General features: G+C 47.7%; 1 protein-coding gene across 2 annotated transcripts; it reads left to right on the forward strand.

Moving 5' to 3' along the window:
• The first annotated feature begins 6,361 nt into the window (after positions 1-6,361).
• LOC144180369 (prolyl 4-hydroxylase subunit alpha-1-like) lies at positions 6,362-18,897 on the forward strand. 2 transcript variants are annotated; one of them, XM_077708731.1, is made up of 4 exons: positions 6,362-6,685; positions 7,082-7,551; positions 8,538-8,839; positions 18,424-18,897. In XM_077708731.1, the coding sequence occupies exons 1-4, from the start codon at positions 6,625-6,627 to the stop codon at positions 18,569-18,571; spliced, it is 981 nt and encodes a 326-aa protein (XP_077564857.1). In that variant the 5' UTR covers positions 6,362-6,624; the 3' UTR covers positions 18,572-18,897. The 2 variants fall into 2 exon arrangements, with proteins under 2 accessions (XP_077564857.1, XP_077564858.1); XM_077708732.1 differs by having other exon boundaries at positions 6,365-6,685; positions 7,078-7,551.
• Positions 18,898-19,928: the final 1,031 nt, after the last annotated feature.

Below are 19,928 nucleotides of genomic sequence, written 5' to 3' on the forward strand. Positions count from 1 at the left end.
TCTATATAAATTTGTATAGACCTCATATGAATGAAAGTACACTGAACACTGAAGTTGCAGAAAATTACAACGAAGATGTCTAGACCGCATCTATGTGAGTAGATACAGACTATATATATATATATATATATATATATATATATATATATATATATATATATATATATATATATATATATATATATATTTATATATATATATATATATATATATATATATATATATATATATATATATATATATAATAAGGGTTGGCAGTCTAGAAAACCACGGAAAGCAAAGGGGGAATGCGTTAGTTCATAGAAAGATATGAAGAATTTTTGAGTCAGAAAGAAAGTGGTGAAAAATGCCCGCCGGGTGGGATCCGAACCCACGACCTCGAGAATACCGGTCTGGTGCGATAACCACTACGCTACCGGCGGGGCTGTTTCCCTACCAAAATTACAGAAAGAATGTCTGGACCTAATCTATATGAATATATACAGACCTCATATACATTAAAGTAAAACGAAGCTATAGCAAGATTACAACAGAAATGCCCACACCTCTTATATATGGTTGTGACAATGGCCACACTCCCCCTGTCCATAGGTGTCTTCCCACCATCGCATACGCCGTAAAATCTAACGATTGTGTACGCACTGAATTCATGTAGAAGCAGTTGGCCCACACAGAACACTCTTCAAAAAAGGTTGTGGCACTCACTAATGGAACACTAACAAGTTGCGTCTCCCAGCACACACAAGGGACATAGTAACTGGAGGTAGTAAATGCAGCACTAGTCAGGGTTACTAACTGAAGCAGGCAGTAAGCACCACTACCTTCACTAGTAAAGTCCTAGCGATAACACCCTTCTGAGCTGCATGCTTTTACTAACTAGCCATTGATAACCTTGTCATAAGCACGACCTTAATCAAGTATATACTACTTCCTACACCCAGTTAATTTCCTAACGATGCAGTTGCAAGTGGCAGAGCCTACGTACCGTACTGCGGGGTAGTATAAAGTTCTATAAAGTTCGTAAGGTGGTGATCAACACCGCCCTTACTACCCTTTTACGACCTTTTTTTATCAAGAGTGAATTGATTGTTCAGAACGACAGCATTCCACCAAGTATTCTTTCGCAGTAAAAGAGCAAGTATAATACTGCCTGTCCCCAAGTCCGAACCGATCCTCCAAACCTAACCGTATCATGTCCATTTTAATAAGCGCAGTTTGCTAAGCCATTCAGGTAGTGTCGGGGCTGGGGATTACGACCAGATCCGCATCGCATACCGGCTTCGCGACGTTGCTCTGTGACCCTCCCTGCGCATATATAAGACTGACCGCAATACCACGGCAGCTCGATGAGAGACTTTCTTTTCATCCCGCGGCCATGGCAATTTACATTGTAGTCACGTCCTAAATATTCGCACTTTTGTAGATTACATGCTCTTTGCGCACGCTTGCAGTACCTCATGTAAATCCTAAAAAATGGCATATCGGAGCGGTGAAGGTGGTTGACAGTACTAGCAGCGCTGATCGGAAGCCGGCTGGAGCGACCCTGGGCTGTTTTTGGAAAATGCCGCTGCAGAGGGCTTTCAGTGCCGCCACTTCAAGCAGCGTTCTCGGCCTATAGCTGTCGGGTTTCCCATTCGCTAGTGATATTTTAAGATGAAGGTTTCTTGTTCGTGCGCCCGTGTGGAGTACACCGGTACCTACGTACATACATGCGGAATAATTCCGAGTGGCGTATTTATAAACCATGACCTTATCTCATTTTGCGGTCTTTAGTTGGGGGGAGCGCATATCTGCTTTTCAGAAAAAGTGACCACAGATAAAGGAAGGGCAGGTGTGGTTCACGCAATTGTTCTAAAAAGAGGAAACTAGATTGTTCCTCGTGTCTTTTGGATGATATCAGTCTAGTGTTTGTTCCCCACTGCTAATCATCGAAAGTTATTTCCATCTCAAATTCCTGATGGGCATGAACGAAACGAGCCCCCTTACTGGCCGATCCCCTTAATCGGTACACATCACCTTCATGTGGCACGTAATCGTCGTCATCCTCATTGTCGTGGTCGTCGCCACCATAACCATAATCATCATCATCACCACCGCTCTAAAACATGGTGGCAGTAGTTATATGCCACCATAACCATCATCATCATCACCACCACTCTAAACCATGGCGGCAGTGGTTATATTTCTCCTGACGTTCACCCAGCAGGGCGGAAAAGCCTTTCAGAGTGAGATCTCGCCCTACGAGCTCCGAGAGTTCCTGGACAGCGAGGGCCTGGCCTTCGACGACGTCGAATATTGGCTGCAGATTGAACAGCGGCGCCTGCGCAGAGCGGAAGCCAGCTTTCAAGCGCTCTCGACCGCTTCTGCTGCAGTGCTCACAGACCCTGCAAGGACAGCCTCGCCTCTGGGACCGTTTCTCCACACCGCACGCGTCGGCCACTTCTCTGCTGCACTGACGTCCCTCGCGACGCGAGAACGACGCACAAATCTTCGAACAGTCTTCTCAATTGTTCCTACGAAGCAAGGTTAGGAATCGGCCAAATGCTTAAAGAGTGGCAGGGCCTATTATACCGCCAACTATGAGAATTACCGTCAGAACTTTCTCACAGCAGTCGCCTCTCATTGGCTAAGCACGGTACGCGGAGATTCTACGGGATAAATATTCCCTAAAAAGCCGTGTTCTCAGCTGCCCCTGTAGCGCTGTGGTATATAGTACTTGGTTTAAAACGGGAAGGCTCAGGTTCGAGTCCGCCTAGCGATATCTCCTTCTTTTTTCTTTCAGAATTTTTCGGTCATCGTGCATTTATCAACACTTTTTTACTCTGGTTTTTACTGTATCAAGAGCTCGCCGCACAAAACTTCTATAATGGGTTGAATTACGTTTAATATAGGTTGTGTTCTGGGTCGTTTGGCTGGGTTAGGTTAGATTTGTTGCAGTTGGGCTGTATTTGGGTACTTTATGACGCGTTCGGTGAGGTTACGCTACATTCGGTGATGTGATGTGATGTGATGCTACGTTAGATTACGTTGGGACGTAATATTATCCAGCAAATTTTAGGTCAGCAAGCTTTTATGAAAACTGCCGTGAGAATTTCTCGAAGGCTGCCGTGAGATTACACGCAACCTTAAGTATTACCTTAAAATAGTATGTCTAAAATCCACAGGAAATCGCCTTTCCGCAGCAGGGAAAGCTATGAAACTGCCAAAATACTCTGCGGGACAAAAAATAACGTACAGGTATACAGTTTACACTTCGGGTCACAGAAAGGCGGTTGCTCTTCCCTGACCGTGGTGAGTTACCTTGCGATTAAATTAACCTTGGATGACTACTAACTCGACACCCTAATTTAAAGTGGTAATATTGGCTCCGGCTTTCAGGTCTATTTGCTATTCCGTTGCGAGTATTATAGGAAGATTCCGTACCTTCAGCTGTTTTCGAAAGCCGAGTTTTAATGCCACTATGCGCACGGCTCAGTATCTGAGTAAAGTTCGGTAATCGTGTGTTTAGGATGGCAAGCATGTCAAAGCATCAAGCTCCTGAAACAAGAACGTCAAGCAGGTGTGAGAATTCATTAACAGGGGTAACAGAATTCAGCACGGTGAATAACGGAGAAAAGGAGAGAGCTTATGGACAGCAAGAAGGAACTTTACATTGACAAGGCTCTAATGTATTAACTAGAAGGTAAAAATGGTGTAGCAAAAATAATGACAAACGAAGTAACAAGATTTAATAATCGAGAGATATGAGCAATTGTGCACGACAAACTATAAGCTCATGAAAATTTCTTAGTGGAGTCTGACTTCGGGAATGAGGCGCTAGCCGACATAGTGCTAGTACTAGTCAGTGCCAGCCAAGTAAAATTGACGCGGACGTCGTCGCAGACATGCCGTGGCCCAGAATAGACGACCTTGGTGAAGCCGCCTCAGGGTTGTGCCGCTTGCAGCAAACGTTCACTGTGGACGCCCATACCTTTGTCGGCACGACGATGGCGTCTTCGCTGCCCTATCCATCTCCGGACGACTTCGTGCAGGTGAGGCAACCGACTGCAGCGCCGGTTTCCTTTAAAGACACTGATTAATTAAGCTGCCCACTATACCTCGCGAAGGATTACACTGGTTGGCGTGACCCGCATATGGGACACCAGGCAGATTATCTCTCAGTGGCTTCTACTTAACACTAATAAGATAATTTACATTCAGTTATAGTCAATTAACTTGCTATAGTGATAATTATTATTATATTAGTAGTTTCAGTAACACCTGCTGTGGTAAAGTGGAATTAAGTCGGTCATGAAGGTGAAGACTGACAAATAATGGACTACTCAAGTAAAAGGATGGCTGAAAATGGGCAAAGTAGGCGAAGAGCGAACATTCGGCCATGGGATGAGGAAAGGAAGTTCGAAGGCAACGGAATGACCTGCATGACGTAGGATGGAAAAACTTGGAAGCCTGTATGGGACAAGCCCTTCGTCCTATGCTAGACACAAGATTGGCTGACGCCGATGACGATGATGACAGTGAGCTATTATAGAAATGGTGGAGTCCTCACTGAAGCGATACGATCTAACGGAGCTTGTTATTATAAATACACCAAAAATAAATCACGTGTGGAGTGCCCCAGATAGGCCTACTCGAGGTCTCAATGACAATTTGCGAAGACATAAACCTGAGCTTTCATGTGTTTTTTCCCGCCTGCCGAGCCGTTTTATAACATTATTTTACATACCGAGTGCAGCTGAAAAAGGATTCCGGCTCAATCTTAAATCGTTTTCAGATAGGCTGCTATAAATTCTCCGTTATCTCGCGCACTGCACAAAGTTTAATTGAAACTTTCCTGCATTGCGCAAGACGGCTCTTCGGAAAGCCCTCTTAAGAGAAAGGTTATTAATAGAAAAAAGGAAGGTTCAAGTAAAGACTTTATTGCATTGTTTCTTCTTCGGTTCTTTTGAGAGGACGCTATGCGAACCACGCTAGGTTCTTTTAAAGCAAAGCTATCTATAACTAGGTTTCAGCAGATCGTCTACGGCAACATAGGATGTAGACAAGAATCGCAAGCGAGCGTAGCGCCACGTTGCGGCGCCCACTCAAATCCCTGGGATCGTGAAACTGCGCCACATGTAAAAACTCGTAGAAAAGAAAAAAAGTCATAGGGCCTTCATATTTTAATACAAGACGTCTTATATTTGTCCTAAATAAATGTCTTCACACCAATGCATTTGTGTTTAGAGGTGAAGCCGACTGTAAAGAGATCGTTGGAACCTTGGTGTTTGTAAGATGGCTTTCCCACATTGAGGTTGCACAGTGAAGCACGACCATCTACGGAGGGAGTATGATGATTACAGTTAAACCTGGATATAACGAAGTTGACAAAAATTCGCAATTTTTCGTTACATGCAGGTTTTCGTTACATGCAGGTTTCGAGTTAAGGCTCGCGTGAATGAAGCAGAAACGAAACCAGACTGCGAAACATCAGTGACAAGGAACTCACCATTTAAGGATTTATTTCACAGTGAATGACTGCGTGATTTGCGCCTTCTGCATTCCCACGAGTTTAATCCCTACAAGGCACTCCCAAGGAGCAAGATCACTCGCCACCGTATACACAAACGTAACCCAAGTATCCCTTTTGCCTTTTGACTCGTTTCGGTGCATGCGGTGACACATTTCAAAGACCAAACATAGGCTGAAAGGGCGCCTTTTTGTCAACTTGAGGCTCCTTTATGCACACAAAATTGTTAAGAGGTTGCTAGCTGGGATACTTTACCGGGCGGTGATGTTCTTCTTTCTCGCCGGCGGAGACGGCGTTTAAAATTTCGAGTCCGTCTTGACAAGACAAAACTTTTCGTTTTGTGGCAGCAGAACCGACACTACAGGTAGCAGCGGCGACGCGCAACTAAACGCCGACAGGCAGGCCTAGCACCTAACCGACACCGCACTCACACGTGGCAACGCACAGTAGTTTGCGGAGCGGGCGAAATTCGCTAAATTAGTGAATTTCTCTAGCCTATTCTTCAGAAGAAAAATTGCAAGAAACAGTGACTCACCAACGTAGCGAATTCGTTACATCAAGGTTAACCACCGCGATGCCTTCGTTGCATACAGGTCGCAAACACATCGGCTTCAGTGGTGGTGGCAATGCGAAATTGAGAAATTTCGCTAAATCCAGGAATTCGTTACATAGAGGTTCATTACATCCAGGTTTAACTGTGTAGAAAGTGGATCTAATTCTTTGATTATTGCAACTATCCCAAAACAAATTATACGGCAATTAGCCGCTAAGACGACTCTAACATTACGTCGAGATTTATTAGATGCGACACTGAGGGGAGCATCTCTTGCCGGCAGCCCTGTCCTGCGTGCGTCCGTCGTCCGCGTCCGCACAGCTGCGTCTCTCCTCCGCTCGCCTCCTCTCCTCTCTCCGATAGCGAACACTCTCTCCCAACATCTGCGGTCGCGCTGCGCGCGGCTGCGCACTGTGCGCATGTGCAGTACTCTCTCTCTCCGCGGTCTCCTCTCCTTCGGGCGCGCTGCGCATAGAAGCGGAGTGCCGCGCTCCGGCCGGTCTCTCAGTCGACGGTCGTCCGCGCTTGCGCTTGCTCTCTGGCCGTACCCGACGATTGCTTGATGCGGCGCCAATGGAACCCCCTTACAGCGTCGCATCACACCAGGGTTCCCGCGAGGGGAGGTGGGCGTAATTTTTTTTTTTACTTTTCAGAATTACATAGCTCACAGTGAAGGTGTAAATATTGTGGAATTCTCGTCTGCTGTCAATACATGGAATTCTACGGGAGGGAAACGGACAGCCTCATGTTTTTCCACCGGAATAAAACTCTAGTTCTTCAAAGTTTCGTTCAGGTAAATAACCAGGAAGTATGCTCAATCGCAAATTACAAACAAGCGTGCATTGCTTCATGCACCCCTTGGACTACGACCAGATCAAAGCATATTGTCGCTCAGTTGAAGCTCGGCACCACAGCTTTGCTGGTCATCCTTCTTCACAGAGGGGAAAGGCACTGTCTTTTTTGTCTTTCGTGTAAGCCGCAGTGTCATTGATGGATCCGTCGACGTTTGTCGCAGATAGCCAGGGGCTGCTTCGTATCCGGTCACCTGGGCAACACTTCTGCCTGGGTCGAACTAAGCTTGGATCACGCGGCCACGGAAGGAGTGCTGTCGCGTCACCATCGCCTCGGTCTGCAATCGCTGCTCGAGAACGACCGGAGAAGGCACCGCTACCGCCGCGCCAACAGTGACTCGCCTGCACCGGGCGTAATTGACCAGCTTTACGAGCTCTGTCGGTTCGATGACGATAGGCACCATTCGCCGAAGCTCTATTGCAAGTTGTGGACCAACAACGGTCATCCGAGTCTTCTGCTGCGACCCGTCAGGCTGGAAATGCTGTCCCTCCAGCCACGTGTCGTCCTGTTGCACGACTTCGTGGGGCATTCGGAGAGAACACTTATACGAAACGTGTCCTTTAGCAAGCTGCAGAGAGGACGGTATGCACGTGACGAACACGACCTTGGAGACCTCAGGCCAGAATGTTCGCACCAGGTAGGAATTTGGCTTCGTGTTCTCGGCGATGGCGACACCCGCTTTAAAAAATCAGTACACTTCTTTTATTAAATTAACAAAGGCTTGTTTAGGGGCCGGTTGGTGTAGTCTTGAATGCAATATTAACGTGAACTGCATATTTGAACGAGGGTCGGTGTCTGCGCGTGTCCGTCTTGAGATTAGCTTATTATATGATTGATAAGCTAATCAATAATAAACCGTTGACTAACGAAGGTTTCTTGGAGCTAAACTGCCCATCGTCGAATTTGTAGGTTTTTGATTACGTTGTCAAGACGAAATCGTCCATAATTAGCGCAATAACTCCCGACATATCCGGCACGGCAAACACACACACTATATATATATATATATATATATATATATATATATATATATATATATATATATATATATATATATATATATATATATATATATATATATATAGAGAGAGAGAGAGAGAGAGAGAGAGAGAGAGAGAGAGAGAGAGGGCAATAGAAATCATTTCTACAAATAGTGGACTGCTCTGTCGGGTGATAACCACTGCGGTTTCTGTCCCAACGTCCCACAATTCCGCTGCGATACCTTAATCTATTGCGCCATGGTCCCGAACGCTGACGCTATTTGCAGAAGTCAGCATTCCCCTTAACTCTTTCGTTACCCCACCTATTCAAACAAATCACCGGGGACAGATGATTTACATTGCCTATTTCGACATGTTGTACTCGTTTCTCGTACACCTAAGGCGGCCAGTGGTTAGTCTAAGCACTGCACTTTTACTGCGTTTTCTGTCCCAACGTCTCACAATTCCGCGGCGATACCTTACTCTATTGCACGATGGACCCGAACGCTGATGCTGTATAGGCTTTTTTTTACTATTTGCAGAAGTCAGCATTCCCCTTAAACACTTCAAGATCACACTCTTTAGGAAAAGCCTAGCCCATCGTAGCGTAGTGCAAACATTTCAAGCAAGTTCTTCTTTGAAGGTACGGCTTGAAGACGTCGAATACCCGCTGCTGGAGCGCATCGGCCACCGGCTGTCCGCGGCCACGGGTCTGGCGTTCGAGTTAGGCGAAGACTACGAGATCGCTGCCTACGGCCCAGGTCGCTTCTCGGCGCTAAAGGACCAAAATGGCCCCGGGTGCGGCATCGGAAGCGGCAGTTCCGCTCGTTGGTTGGCCACTGCGATCCTCTACCTCGGCGGCAATTCTCACGCGGGAGGCGCAACGGCATTTCCCAACTTCGGCCTCGCTCTGAACCCCGGCGCTGGTTCGGCGCTAGTGTATTGGTAAGCGACTGCGTTTGAACGAGTCTTCTTACACTACTGGTTAAGATAACGACACGCTGGCCGAGATACATGGGAACGGATTGGGAATCGTGTTGTGTTCCTTTTGTTGGCCAGTGCGGAAATGCGCAATGAAACAATTTTTTTCAGTCACGTGGCATAGCAGCTTTCTACTTAGTGTAGTCCCAACGTTCTGGGGCTCTCCGAAGTCCGGTGTATAGTGAACTAGAATACTTCTAGTTCACTATAGTCCGGTGCTTCGCCGCAGAAGAATGCTGTTACAATGTCAGCAAAAGTGCCTTGATGCCAGCGCGGTCATACGGCAAACACGGGCGTGCGTCGAGGTACCCAAATGTTAAAAGGGTCGAAAGTTGGGCAAGTTGGTATTGACGCATCTTAAAAATCCAACTGCGCGCAAATTAACGAGGACGTGAACACACTGAAGACACCACAAGCGCAGACTCACAACTGGTTTATTGTTACAAAAATCAGAACATTAAATACCCAGGCGCCCCACATACGTCACATTCACAGCGCTATCGGCTGTACACACAAATAAATAAAAACTCAGAAGCACACGAATGACAGATAATTCCGCGACGATAACACCATCACACATGAAATATCCTCCCCCTCTTCACCACGCATGCCCTGAAGAGGCTTCAAATTCATGTTTAGTGCCCATCTATGTAGGCGACTTCGCGACTAAGCAAGGCAATAGATGGGTGACTAATACAATCTGAACCAGCTTTTAAAATGTGTCTGGCCTCGACAATTTCTCTTGTCTGCTGATTCTTATGCCTGAATAAAATGGTTGTGCGCTCAAACACAGGGGTACATTCAGGGGTACATTCAGGAACGCATGCGCGGCAATGGGAAGACATGTGGCTCAGGTCCCGTTTTTCTTTCGAATAGTTATGTTCCTTAAGTCTTGTATTTAAACAACGCCCGGTTTGGCCAATGTATACCTTGCCGCATACAAGTGGTATGGAATAAACAACCCCCGTGGCACATTGGACGAACTTCTTTTTGTGATTGATACCACATGCTCCTTGACGTTTTCCTGCCCTTTTGTTCACTTTTGGGCAGATCTTACTTAACTTATTAGGAGCTGAAAACACTATTTTTACGTCATACCGCCCGGCCACTCGTTTTATACCTTGTGACATATTGTGAACATAGGGCACCACAGCAAAGTTTTTCGGCTTTTCTTTTGGTGGTATAAAACGAGTGGCCGGGCGGTATGACGTAAAAATAGTGTTTTCAGCTCCTAATAAGTTAAGTAAGATCTGCCCAAAAGTGAACAAAAGGGCAGGAAAACGTCAAGGAGCATGTGGTATCAATCACAAAAAGAAGTTCGTCCAATGTGCCACGGGGGTTGTTTATTCCATACCACTTGTATGCGGCAAGGTATACATTGGCCAAACCGGGCGTTGTTTAAATACAAGACTTAAGGAACATAACTATTCGAAAGAAAAACGGGACCTGAGCCACATGTCTTCCCATTGCCGCGCATGCGTTCCTGAATGTACCCCTGAATGTACCCCTGTGTTTGAGCGCACAACCATTTTATTCAGGCATAAGAATCAGCAGACAAGAGAAATTGTCGAGGCCAGACACATTTTAAAAGCTGGTTCAGATTGTATTAGTCACCCATCTATTGCCTTGCTTAGTCGCGAAGTCGCCTACATAGATGGGCACTAAACATGAATTTGAAGCCTCTTCAGGGCATGCGTGGTGAAGAGGGGGAGGATATTTCATGTGTGATGGTGTTATCGTCGCGGAATTATCTGTCATTCGTGTGCTTCTGAGTTTTTATTTATTTGTGTGTACAGCCGATAGCGCTGAGAATGTGACGTATGTGGGGCGCCTGGGTTTTTAATGTTCTGATTTTTGTAACAATAAACCAGTTGTGAGTCTGCGCTTGTGGTGTCTTCAGTGTGTTCACGTCCTCGTTAATTTGCGCGCAGTTGGATTTTTAAGAGACCCAAATGTTAGCTATAGAGCAGCGCCCCATGTGGCACTGAGGGTTACGTGTTTTGTGCAGACCTGGTACAGCCGGTAGTGGCTACGGAAAAAGGAAAGAAGATATCGGTTCGTCCTGTGCAAACGGCTCGGGCAGTACGGCTTGTTCGTTGTGTTTCTTGCTTCTTCACGGACCTGACAACCTCTTTCTGTTGGCGGTAATCCCATTCTACCGCGCGCCCATCCCCACTTATAAACGGGTGATGGCGATGCCTACGTTTGAATGTCCGGGCCACTAAGATCCTCGGGGCTTGTGCGAGAAGGATCAGAAACGCAGGGCTCCTTCAGGTGCCAATAAGCCGGTCCCGCTTTGCAGGGGGATCGCGAGGCGTAGGTAATCGGCTTTCACGAGCCGAGCTGTCTATCACACGGCATAGCCCTGCGCCTAAGCAGATGCGTAAGCAGATGCGTCTGCTACTAGACTCAAATGCTTCGACGGATAGAGGTTGTCCGAACCACTGCTTAGCTTCTTGGAATCACTTCTGTTCATCCTGTGATCAACACCAGAGTCCTGTTGTTTCTATAAAGACAGTACAAAGCTTCAGCTTTTCAGACATCTGTGAAATTAACCAGGCAAACAAAGTTAAGATGCCCAGATAAGACGTCAGCTTGGTCTGGTTGTTATGGCAGGGCATTCCTCAGAGCGTTCGTTTTATATGGACGGTTTCGTGATACTCAACGTTTTGTCCCAGATATTTGGCGGAGTGTTTGAAAAACTTGCATTTTTTCGATTTAGTCGGACTGTGTGACGCTGGAACCGTTTACGACTTCCATTCAAATGAAACATTCGCTTATTCTGGTTTCCGCAATAAGAATGCCGTCTTGGTAGGAGTCTACTTCATCGAGTCCTTCGAGCGTCTTACGTATGGCTGGTTGGATATTGCAAGAGAACTTCTTACCCCGAAAGTAAAGGGCGTGTATTCGAACAAACGATTATCTTTTTTTTTTTTCCTAGTCGTCATGCACGTGAAGCTGCAGCTGGTACGCTGTCGGTGGATCTAGCGCAGTGAATACAATTTCTCTAACAAGCATAGCGAAAATATTTTCTGCGAGTGAAAGTTTACAACGCTTCGTCTTTACGGCTAGGTTATGGATGATTTTATAATCTGCCCACAGTCTGACCTTGTGTCCTGGTTTCCAAGCCGCTACGAGTGTCGGCCCCAGTCGCTCCGCAGTACTGCCCCAAAATCATCTGTCCACGAAAAGTTAAATACTGTGCTGAACAAGGGTCACGAGTAAGAGACTATCATTATCTTGCAGAAATACTTCAGAGGTTCTTTCCTCTATGGATCTTATTTGGTAGCCTTTCCCCACAGCTATTTCTGACGAGAACACATCCCTGGGATTTAGCATCAAGAAGTGTGCTTTCTGTTAAGTGTCGGCTCTGAAAACGGCGCTTCAATTTATTTTCAGCCTATGAGGCCAGTCTCAAGTTAAAAGACATTTCTGCGCTCCAGGCACGATGGCTACGAGGGTTTTCTTTTGCTCCTCGTAATCCGACGACGCTATAGCATGCCCTTTTGTTTCCAGCAGCGTGCCTCAATACGCTTCCAGTTTGAGCGAAAACGTTTCCGGCTGTGGCTGTTGAGGCAGACCGAAGTAGGTGCTCTAGACGATACTTTATGCAGCTGTGTCGTAATCTATGTCGCTATCGATAGGAGGAAAGCTGGCGGGCTTTCCTTATATCTCGCATTGAACGCAATATGGTTGCAATGACTCCCAATATGGCTACAGTGAATGCTCCCGCGCACGTGAAAAAGTCTGCAGGAATTCACAGAATTGTGTGCCAATGCCTAGCATTCTAACGTCGCTTGTCTACAGTTTGAGTTCTTTACAGTCAAATGTTTTGGGTTTTCTGAATTCTGTCCGCCCAATTATCTTTATTTACGCTATTACAAGATTACAGGTGGAACTACCGCCAAATCTTAATTTTGGGGGGAATTTCATTTCATTTATTTCATCATTAAGCACCCGAGGGCATCACATAAGGGAGTTCAAGTGACGAGATACAGCGCATTGTTCAAAGTAACGCACACAAAAGCAAAAGGAAACACACAAAAACCAGGATCGAACTCAAGAAGAGAGTAAAACAACAAAAACATGAAGTTTGTCAGGAAATTATAAAAAAAATCATATATAAGAATTACAAACTAAGGGTAAGGACAAATCTAAAATACCGTAAAAACCCGCGTATAATACGTACCCGCGTATAATACGAGGTGTAATTTGGGGTCAGCAAAATCAGAAAAAAAGTTTTCATCCGCATATAATGCAAAGTAAAGAGCACAAAAAATATTTATTTGCACTGCAGTTACCCTTCAGTCATTGTCAGTTTTCGCTTGCACTGTCTCCCGACGTCCGTTCAGTCATCGTCGGGTTCGCTGCCGCTGTCTCCTGAAGTCGCCTTGTCGGAAATGTCTTCCCACAGAAAATGGTCCTCAGCGCCATCATGGGCGTTCGAGATGCCGCATTTCTTAAAAGAGCGACTGACGAGCTCCACTGGGATGCTGGCCCACACATCCGCGATCCAGCCACAAAGCACCGCCGGAGAAGCCCGCGTCAGCCATCCGGTAGCTGTCACTTACGGGTCTCCTGACCTGATCCACTCTTGGTAACAGGACCTGATGCAGTCTTTGAAAGGCTTGTTGATGCAAACGTTTAGCGGTTGCAGCTGGGATGTCATTCCTCCTGGAATGACAATGAGTTCGGTGTGGGGTTCGCGCAACAACTTCTTCACGGAATCGGCCAGGTGGCAGCGACAGGCGTCCAACACGAGCACTGACGGGAACCCCCAACAGTGCTCCAGGCCGCCGACACCACACAGACATTATCCAGTCAAGCACCAGTTGCTTTCTCCACCCGCGAATGCTGCCTTCGGTGACGCCGAACTGACGTCCTGCGGCGCAATTCCTGATGGTCTCGGCCCATAAAATAACGTTTCTTTTAATTGCAGCCGAATACTGCATTCATGCACCCGCCATCGTGATAGACTTGCGGTGAACGTGCCGATTCTTCGCGTGGTCAAAACAATCAAAATGGCGCCGGCTGAAAGAAACAGCAGCCAGCTAACGTCACCGCAAGATGGCGCACCCTCCGCTGAAACCGAAACCGAAAGTGCAAATTTTCGGCGGAATACTTTGGGATCCACATATCATACGAGGCACAAATTTTACATGGTAAAATTTGAAAAAAAAAAAACTCGTATTATACGTGGGTTTTTACGGTACAGCACAAAAAATACAGGTAGTCAAGTTATTAGGAACAAGCAGGTTGCACAGACAAATGTAATGCAGGGCGTTACACGGTCCTGGCTTTGAGGGTATTCCGCGAAAAATGCTACGCATTAAAAGCTGCAATGAATATGTTCTTGTACAACTCTTTCAAGCACGCTTACATCTTCGCCATTTATTTTCTGTAGGCGCGCTTTACTAATGGGACCCAGACACTCGTACATGTTGCACTTTGCCTTGCGATAAGTGCAGCGCTTGCTTGCGTCGTACTTGTTACCACATCAGAAAAAAAAAATCAGGGTAGCTTGCTCTCACGCGCAAGCCTTGAACGGCGAAGCTGTTGTAGGTGAGCATTGGCGGACACATGGTTAAGTTTCAGTATCGTTTATTTGCATAGGGGGTAGTAATCGTGGTAGTAATTGTCGTCACAAGCATCGAACAGATCGTCGTATTGTTCGCGGTGAGTGGTGTATGCAAAGTCGTCCTCAGCATTGTAGACTTCCACCAGCTCTTCCTAATCGACTCGAGGCAGCGGTGACGGGATCTGTAAGTCGTCTCTGGAAGGAGTGGCACACTCGTAGCCATGTGTCCAGTTATCATTTATGGGTTCTAGAGAATGCGGCGGCCGCGGTGACCTCTCCCAAGAGTAATGTCTTTTAGACGCTGCCGCGCGCCAGGGCTCTTCTACGGTACCAAGCGCATGCGCACGACGACGCGCCGACGAACGAACGATCGGCGTACGCTATGACGTGTCTTTCTCGTTCTTAGCAAGTCACCGTTGCCACGATTAAGGCGAACGCTGGAGCAAGTCTTCTTTTTATCTTTGCTAAATCTTCTAAGTGACGCGGGGGCTCCGCGGTCACTGCGAAGCACGCGCTCAGGAGCGCTCGGAATTTTCTTGGTATTTTTTCCTGCAACATCAAACTTGGGAAGATGCGCTGACTTTGTGCTTACGTGACGGCGGTTGCCGTTGTGATGGTGGTGGTAGTGGAAACATTTTTAGATGCAAAGCATCTCTTAGTCGACCCTCCGGCGTCCGGCGTCCGCACCTCTCTTCCTCTCCACAACAGCTGTGATAACGCCGCTCTCTCTCTCCCCTCTTCCTCTCCACACCACCTGTGCGCTAGCGCGCGCTGCTCCTCTCCACACCACCTCCACGCTACGCGTGCTGCTCCTCCTCTCCCCTCTCCACACCAGCTGTCCAATCACGCGCATGCGCGCTACTCCTCTCCATTCCCTTTGCTCTGCAAATAAACCCGGTCCGTGCTCCGCTCAGTTGCTTCTTCGGTACTGCGCCGTCCGATGACTGGAAATGGACGCCAACGATTCCGTCAGCGAACTGGCTAGCACACCTTCAACTAGCGCCAGCCAGCACACTGTCAGAACCGCGAGCACCTCCGAAGACAAGGCTGCACAGAGGAGAGCTCGCGACGCCGAACGTAAACGGCAGCGTCGAGCAGCGGATTCCTCGCTTCGAGAACGAGAAGCCGCTTTGAAACGCCTGCGGCGAGTAGCTGATCCAGATGGCGTTCGGCAACGTGACAACGCTTCGAAACGCCAGCGTCGAACAGCGGATTCCTCGCTTCGAGAACGAGAAGCCGCAAAACGTTCCCCACTACTCGATAAAGAAGACATTTAATACGCTACTACACGGGTCTTTACTCTAGCAACCAATTAACACGCTACTACTCCACGGCTTTGCATCCCCTCAGGGTTGCCACGTGGGAAGATGGTGTAATTTTTTCTCAGCTGCCTCCCTCGTTAAGCGCGGCCCGCATGGAACGAAGTTGCTGCGAAACAGCGGCAAACGCTCCCGGCGGTGGCCGCAGGACGGCCGCGGCTACGACAGAGCGGCAGTTCGTCGGCGATCTAGCTCATAGATACATGAAAGAAATTGCGAATCCTTTCCTCCGTGGTGAAGTGAACTAAAAATACGTGGTGTATAGATGGGCGAAGGCGCGTCCCCGCGACTGCTGCCGCTGGGCAAAGTCCGTCGGCGCAATTCGCTCCATGTATTACGCCATTCTTGGAGGGGCATAGAAAGTGTGACTGGGATAGAGAAGAGAGCGCCAGGAGGAAAGCGTAGGTGGACAGAATTGCGAATGAGCTTAGAACACAGTTCTCCCGCTTGTGCGTTGAGCAGTGCCAGCACCAGCTTCATATGTAAGCTATGAATTCGTCCGGCCACCAGTGCCATAATTGGGAACACCGCGCTGCATGAGTGAAGGTGCGCAAAAGTTGTTTGCAACTGTGCATACATGCATGTATTTCAAATTCTCACTCAAAATCGAAATACTACAAAAATCTGCGCTGAAATTTCGCATCAGGGAGTACTAGCCGTGCGTGAATCTTTTAGAACTATTTCGACATATATGCTTTTCCCGCAGTCAACAAGGGCGTCCAGTGCTTAGATTAAGTGGCCTGGAAGTACTTATGACAATCACTACCGTTCTACGTCTATCGAACAGAATATATTCCGGTAGGAGGGCTTTCTGAGGGCGGTGACTATGCGGACGTCTTCAAGGGGTCGCGCTCGGTCTGCCGTATACCTTCAAAAAGCAGTTGAAGTGGTACGTACGAGATGAAGTGTTCGTCCTCACCCTCCGTGTAGCTGTCGAATTCGCAGAACTTCAACACCGGTCCAGCGTGCCGGTGCCAGCGTACCGGTGAAGTTACCCGCCTTCCGCAGTCTTAGTCACCAGTTGATATTACCCCAACACGTGAGCCAATTATTGCGTGCAATGGTGTGCGTGTATTGCGGCGCGCCGTGTTCCATTTCTATCTGTATAGCGCACATGCGCGCTGAGGCAACTTGCGTCAGCCGCATGAGATTACGGAACCATGTTCACGAATGGTCTAACAGCAGGTAACGAATTCTTGCCCAAAAATCACAGTATCTTTAAAGGTGGCCACGACTGACACCGAGTGTTTTCTTTTCTTTTGGTCTTTAAAAATGATACTAAGCTGGTGTACGTTCATGGCGCAGTATTATAAACTGCTTGAGTATAACTACACAGCACAATAAAAAGATACAATCGAGCAAAGCCCCTTCATCGTCCATTTATTGTCAATGTTCCTGAGGAATTCAGCGTATGCCTACTGGATAGTTGTCGGGCATTTCGACGCCGCAAATGGCGCCGTCCCTCCGAAGAGCAGCGCGGACGATGACAAAGCGTGTCGTGCGGCGCTTTGGAATGTCGCGTATTCCGGGAAAAGCCGTGCCTGCTCGCACCGGATGCCCGAAGGGCCACCGGCGTGGGGCTGGAACCAGACGAAGAGGAGTCGCTTTTCCCCTTCCTCCTTGCCTCAGCGGCAAGATGAAGGGAAGTTGAAGGGAAGTTGAAGACGGACAGAGGCGGTCCGGGCGCCGGAGCTCTCGGCCCGTCGCCTTTGGGCTCCCCCGAGCACTGTTTTTTTACACGTCCGAGTGTCATGTGAATAAATGTCGTTTTGTATCGGCATCTGGGTTTGTCGGTTGAAGATCCCTGGGGTCAGATCCTCAGCGCTGCTGCGGCTTCGAGAAGTGCCGAGGAAAGAACCTCGCGAAGATAACTGTGGCGCTCAAGCGTTAAACATTGTCAGGCTCCACAGTTACAATAGCGAGATATCCGGAGGCAGCGTTCCTTAGCATCATCTTGTGTGTTGCTGCCCTTACCAACTTCAATTCAGAGCTACATGGCTCTTTAAAAACAAAGGCCGTAAGGCGTAAATATACTCGAGGACCGTTAGCTCGTGTGCTGATGATGTATTGCCCACTAATGACCAACTGAGCCCATTTCAAACTCGGCGTGTTTTCTGAATGGTGATGTCCTCGTTTTTATGTTATTTTATTATTATTTCTATAACCTCTTTCCGCTTACTCTGCCCACCTTTCGGTAAACGCTATCACTCTTTCCTTCGCGTCTGGATCGACGGCGAAAGCTATAGTTATCGCCAGCACGGAGCGGCACTGCGTAATTTGCTCGTCGCAGCAGATGCACCTTCCGTTGCTGCATTGTTTTTGTGGCTTTATTTTCAAAGTTCCTATCGAAAAGCGTTCATCGCTGAAACTGGAGGAAAACCGGCCAACAGCCGCTGCATGACTTCAGTGACGTAATTCGAGCCGTCGAAGAACGTCAAAGCCGGGAAAGAGAGAAAAATCTTTTGAACGAGTTTCCAAGTCATCTGATGGGCATAGAGCAGTAATTTTTGGCTGAGGTACTCTACGACCCCCTAATCTATGTACTGGGTGTGCTTAGTGAGTACGTTCTGCAAGCATTTAAGATGTCAAAAAAAGTTGAAAAAAGTGTTGCAGGGTCCCTTTAACTGACGCTGTTATCGGCATCTACGCAGGAACAAATCGAGGCCGTGCTCTCGGGGCGAAAGCACCACGAAGCGGCGTTTCGAGTGCGGAAGCGCTGGGATGGAAACGCAGCATGTTATCTGCCCAGTTTTCTCTGGATTCCAGTGGACCGCCACAAAGAGGATACGCGCCTTGTGACGCAACTCTCAGCTGCTCCTTCATTCCCTCCGCTCTACTCTACACGCCCCCTTCACGTCTAGGTTACAGATTTTTAGTGGCTACAGCTGCCAAAGATTGCCAAGCTGTAGCCATGAAGTGTCGACGATGTCGCCTCTATTTATTTTACAATTAAGAATTGGAGTACAGAATACGCTAAAAGAAGCTTTGTCGATTTGTGACGCTCCAAGTGTGACCAACGTAATAATGAAAGTTTCATGGTTAATTTTTGGTAATAAAAGTGACTATTTCCTTTGTGGATAATTTCTTGTGAATAGAAAAAAGGCAGGGTTAGCCTTTCGCACGGTACTCAGCTACTTTCCCACGCAGCCCTTATGTTGTTTTAGGGACTACTTAAAGCAACCACCAAGTGTGTGGCTTTCAGTAGAATGCACTTTCTCCGGCTTCTTTGGGTTTTTTTTTTTTTTTTTGCTTTTTAAATGGAAATCTCTCTGGAATCGCCCATCACCCTGGACGTCAAACCCTAAGAGTAAGCTAGGCTCAGTGGCTAAGGCGTTGTGCTGCTGAGCACGCAAACGCGGGTTTGATTCCCTGCCGCGGCGGCCGCTTTTCTGCTGGAGGCGAAAAGCAAAAAAAAAAAATAAATAAATAAATCCGTTCCACTCGATGTGAAAGCTGTCAGAAGTGCAGAGCAGTGAGTGAGTGAGTGAACAACTTTTACTGAGCTTAAAATAAAGAATGGTGAGCAGGCACCACATGGGGTGGTTCCCTATTCGCGGGACCCATATGTGTCCAGTAATTCTTCTCCTCGAGCAACCAGCTGTTGCTGAATGGCGAAGTCAGAGCTGGACATTAAGGTCTCCCATCGCTCGAGCGGGTTGAAATTTGGGGAGGGGGAAGGGTGTAAGGGGGTGTCTTGAGTTTTTTGCACTCCCCAAAAATGTCCGCGAGAGTGCCGTCTCCCTGGCAGAACGGACATGTGTTGTCGTGTTCTGCAGGGTACATTTTGTGCAGAAGCCCCGGGTGTGCGAGCGACCCTGCCTGTAAGCGGCGCATCGTCTGCTGCCGTCTGCTTAGTTGCCTGTGCGGCTTTGGAAGCCTCGTTCTACTTTCTTTGTATAAGCGGACGATCTCCTTATAACTCGTGACGTGGTGCGGTTGCTCTTCCTCGGCCCGGATGGCTAGTTCTCGGGCATAGTGTTCGGCGGTGACCTTGCCTTCCACGAGCGAGTGAGCGGGGACGCACACGAACTCGGTGACTCGTCCCGGTGTTGTGGGATGTTTCTAGAGTATAGTTGCTGCGGCGGAGGAGACGATCCCCTTCCGATAGCTTGCGTACGCTTTCTTGGAGTCGGTAACCACCGTGCTGAGCTCCGGC

This window comes from Haemaphysalis longicornis, unplaced genomic scaffold (genome assembly GCF_048455015.1).
Source record: "Haemaphysalis longicornis isolate Haplotype H1 unplaced genomic scaffold, Haemaphysalis longicornis Haplotype H1 scaffold_4, whole genome shotgun sequence".
Classification (NCBI taxonomy): domain Eukaryota; kingdom Metazoa; phylum Arthropoda; class Arachnida; order Ixodida; family Ixodidae; genus Haemaphysalis; species Haemaphysalis longicornis.

Bases quoted from the DNA above. Each gene is read 5' to 3' on its own strand.
- LOC144180369 (XM_077708731.1), top strand. From the start codon at position 6,625: ATGCGGCGCCAATGGAACCCCCTTACAGCGTCGCATCACACCAGGGTT. The intron at 6,686-7,081 runs GTGGGCGTAATT...TGTCGCAGATAG, and splicing joins CAGGGTTCCCGCGAGGGGAG to CCAGGGGCTGCTTCGTATCC. The intron at 8,840-18,423 runs GTAAGCGACTGC...GCATCTACGCAG, and splicing joins GGTTCGGCGCTAGTGTATTG to GAACAAATCGAGGCCGTGCT.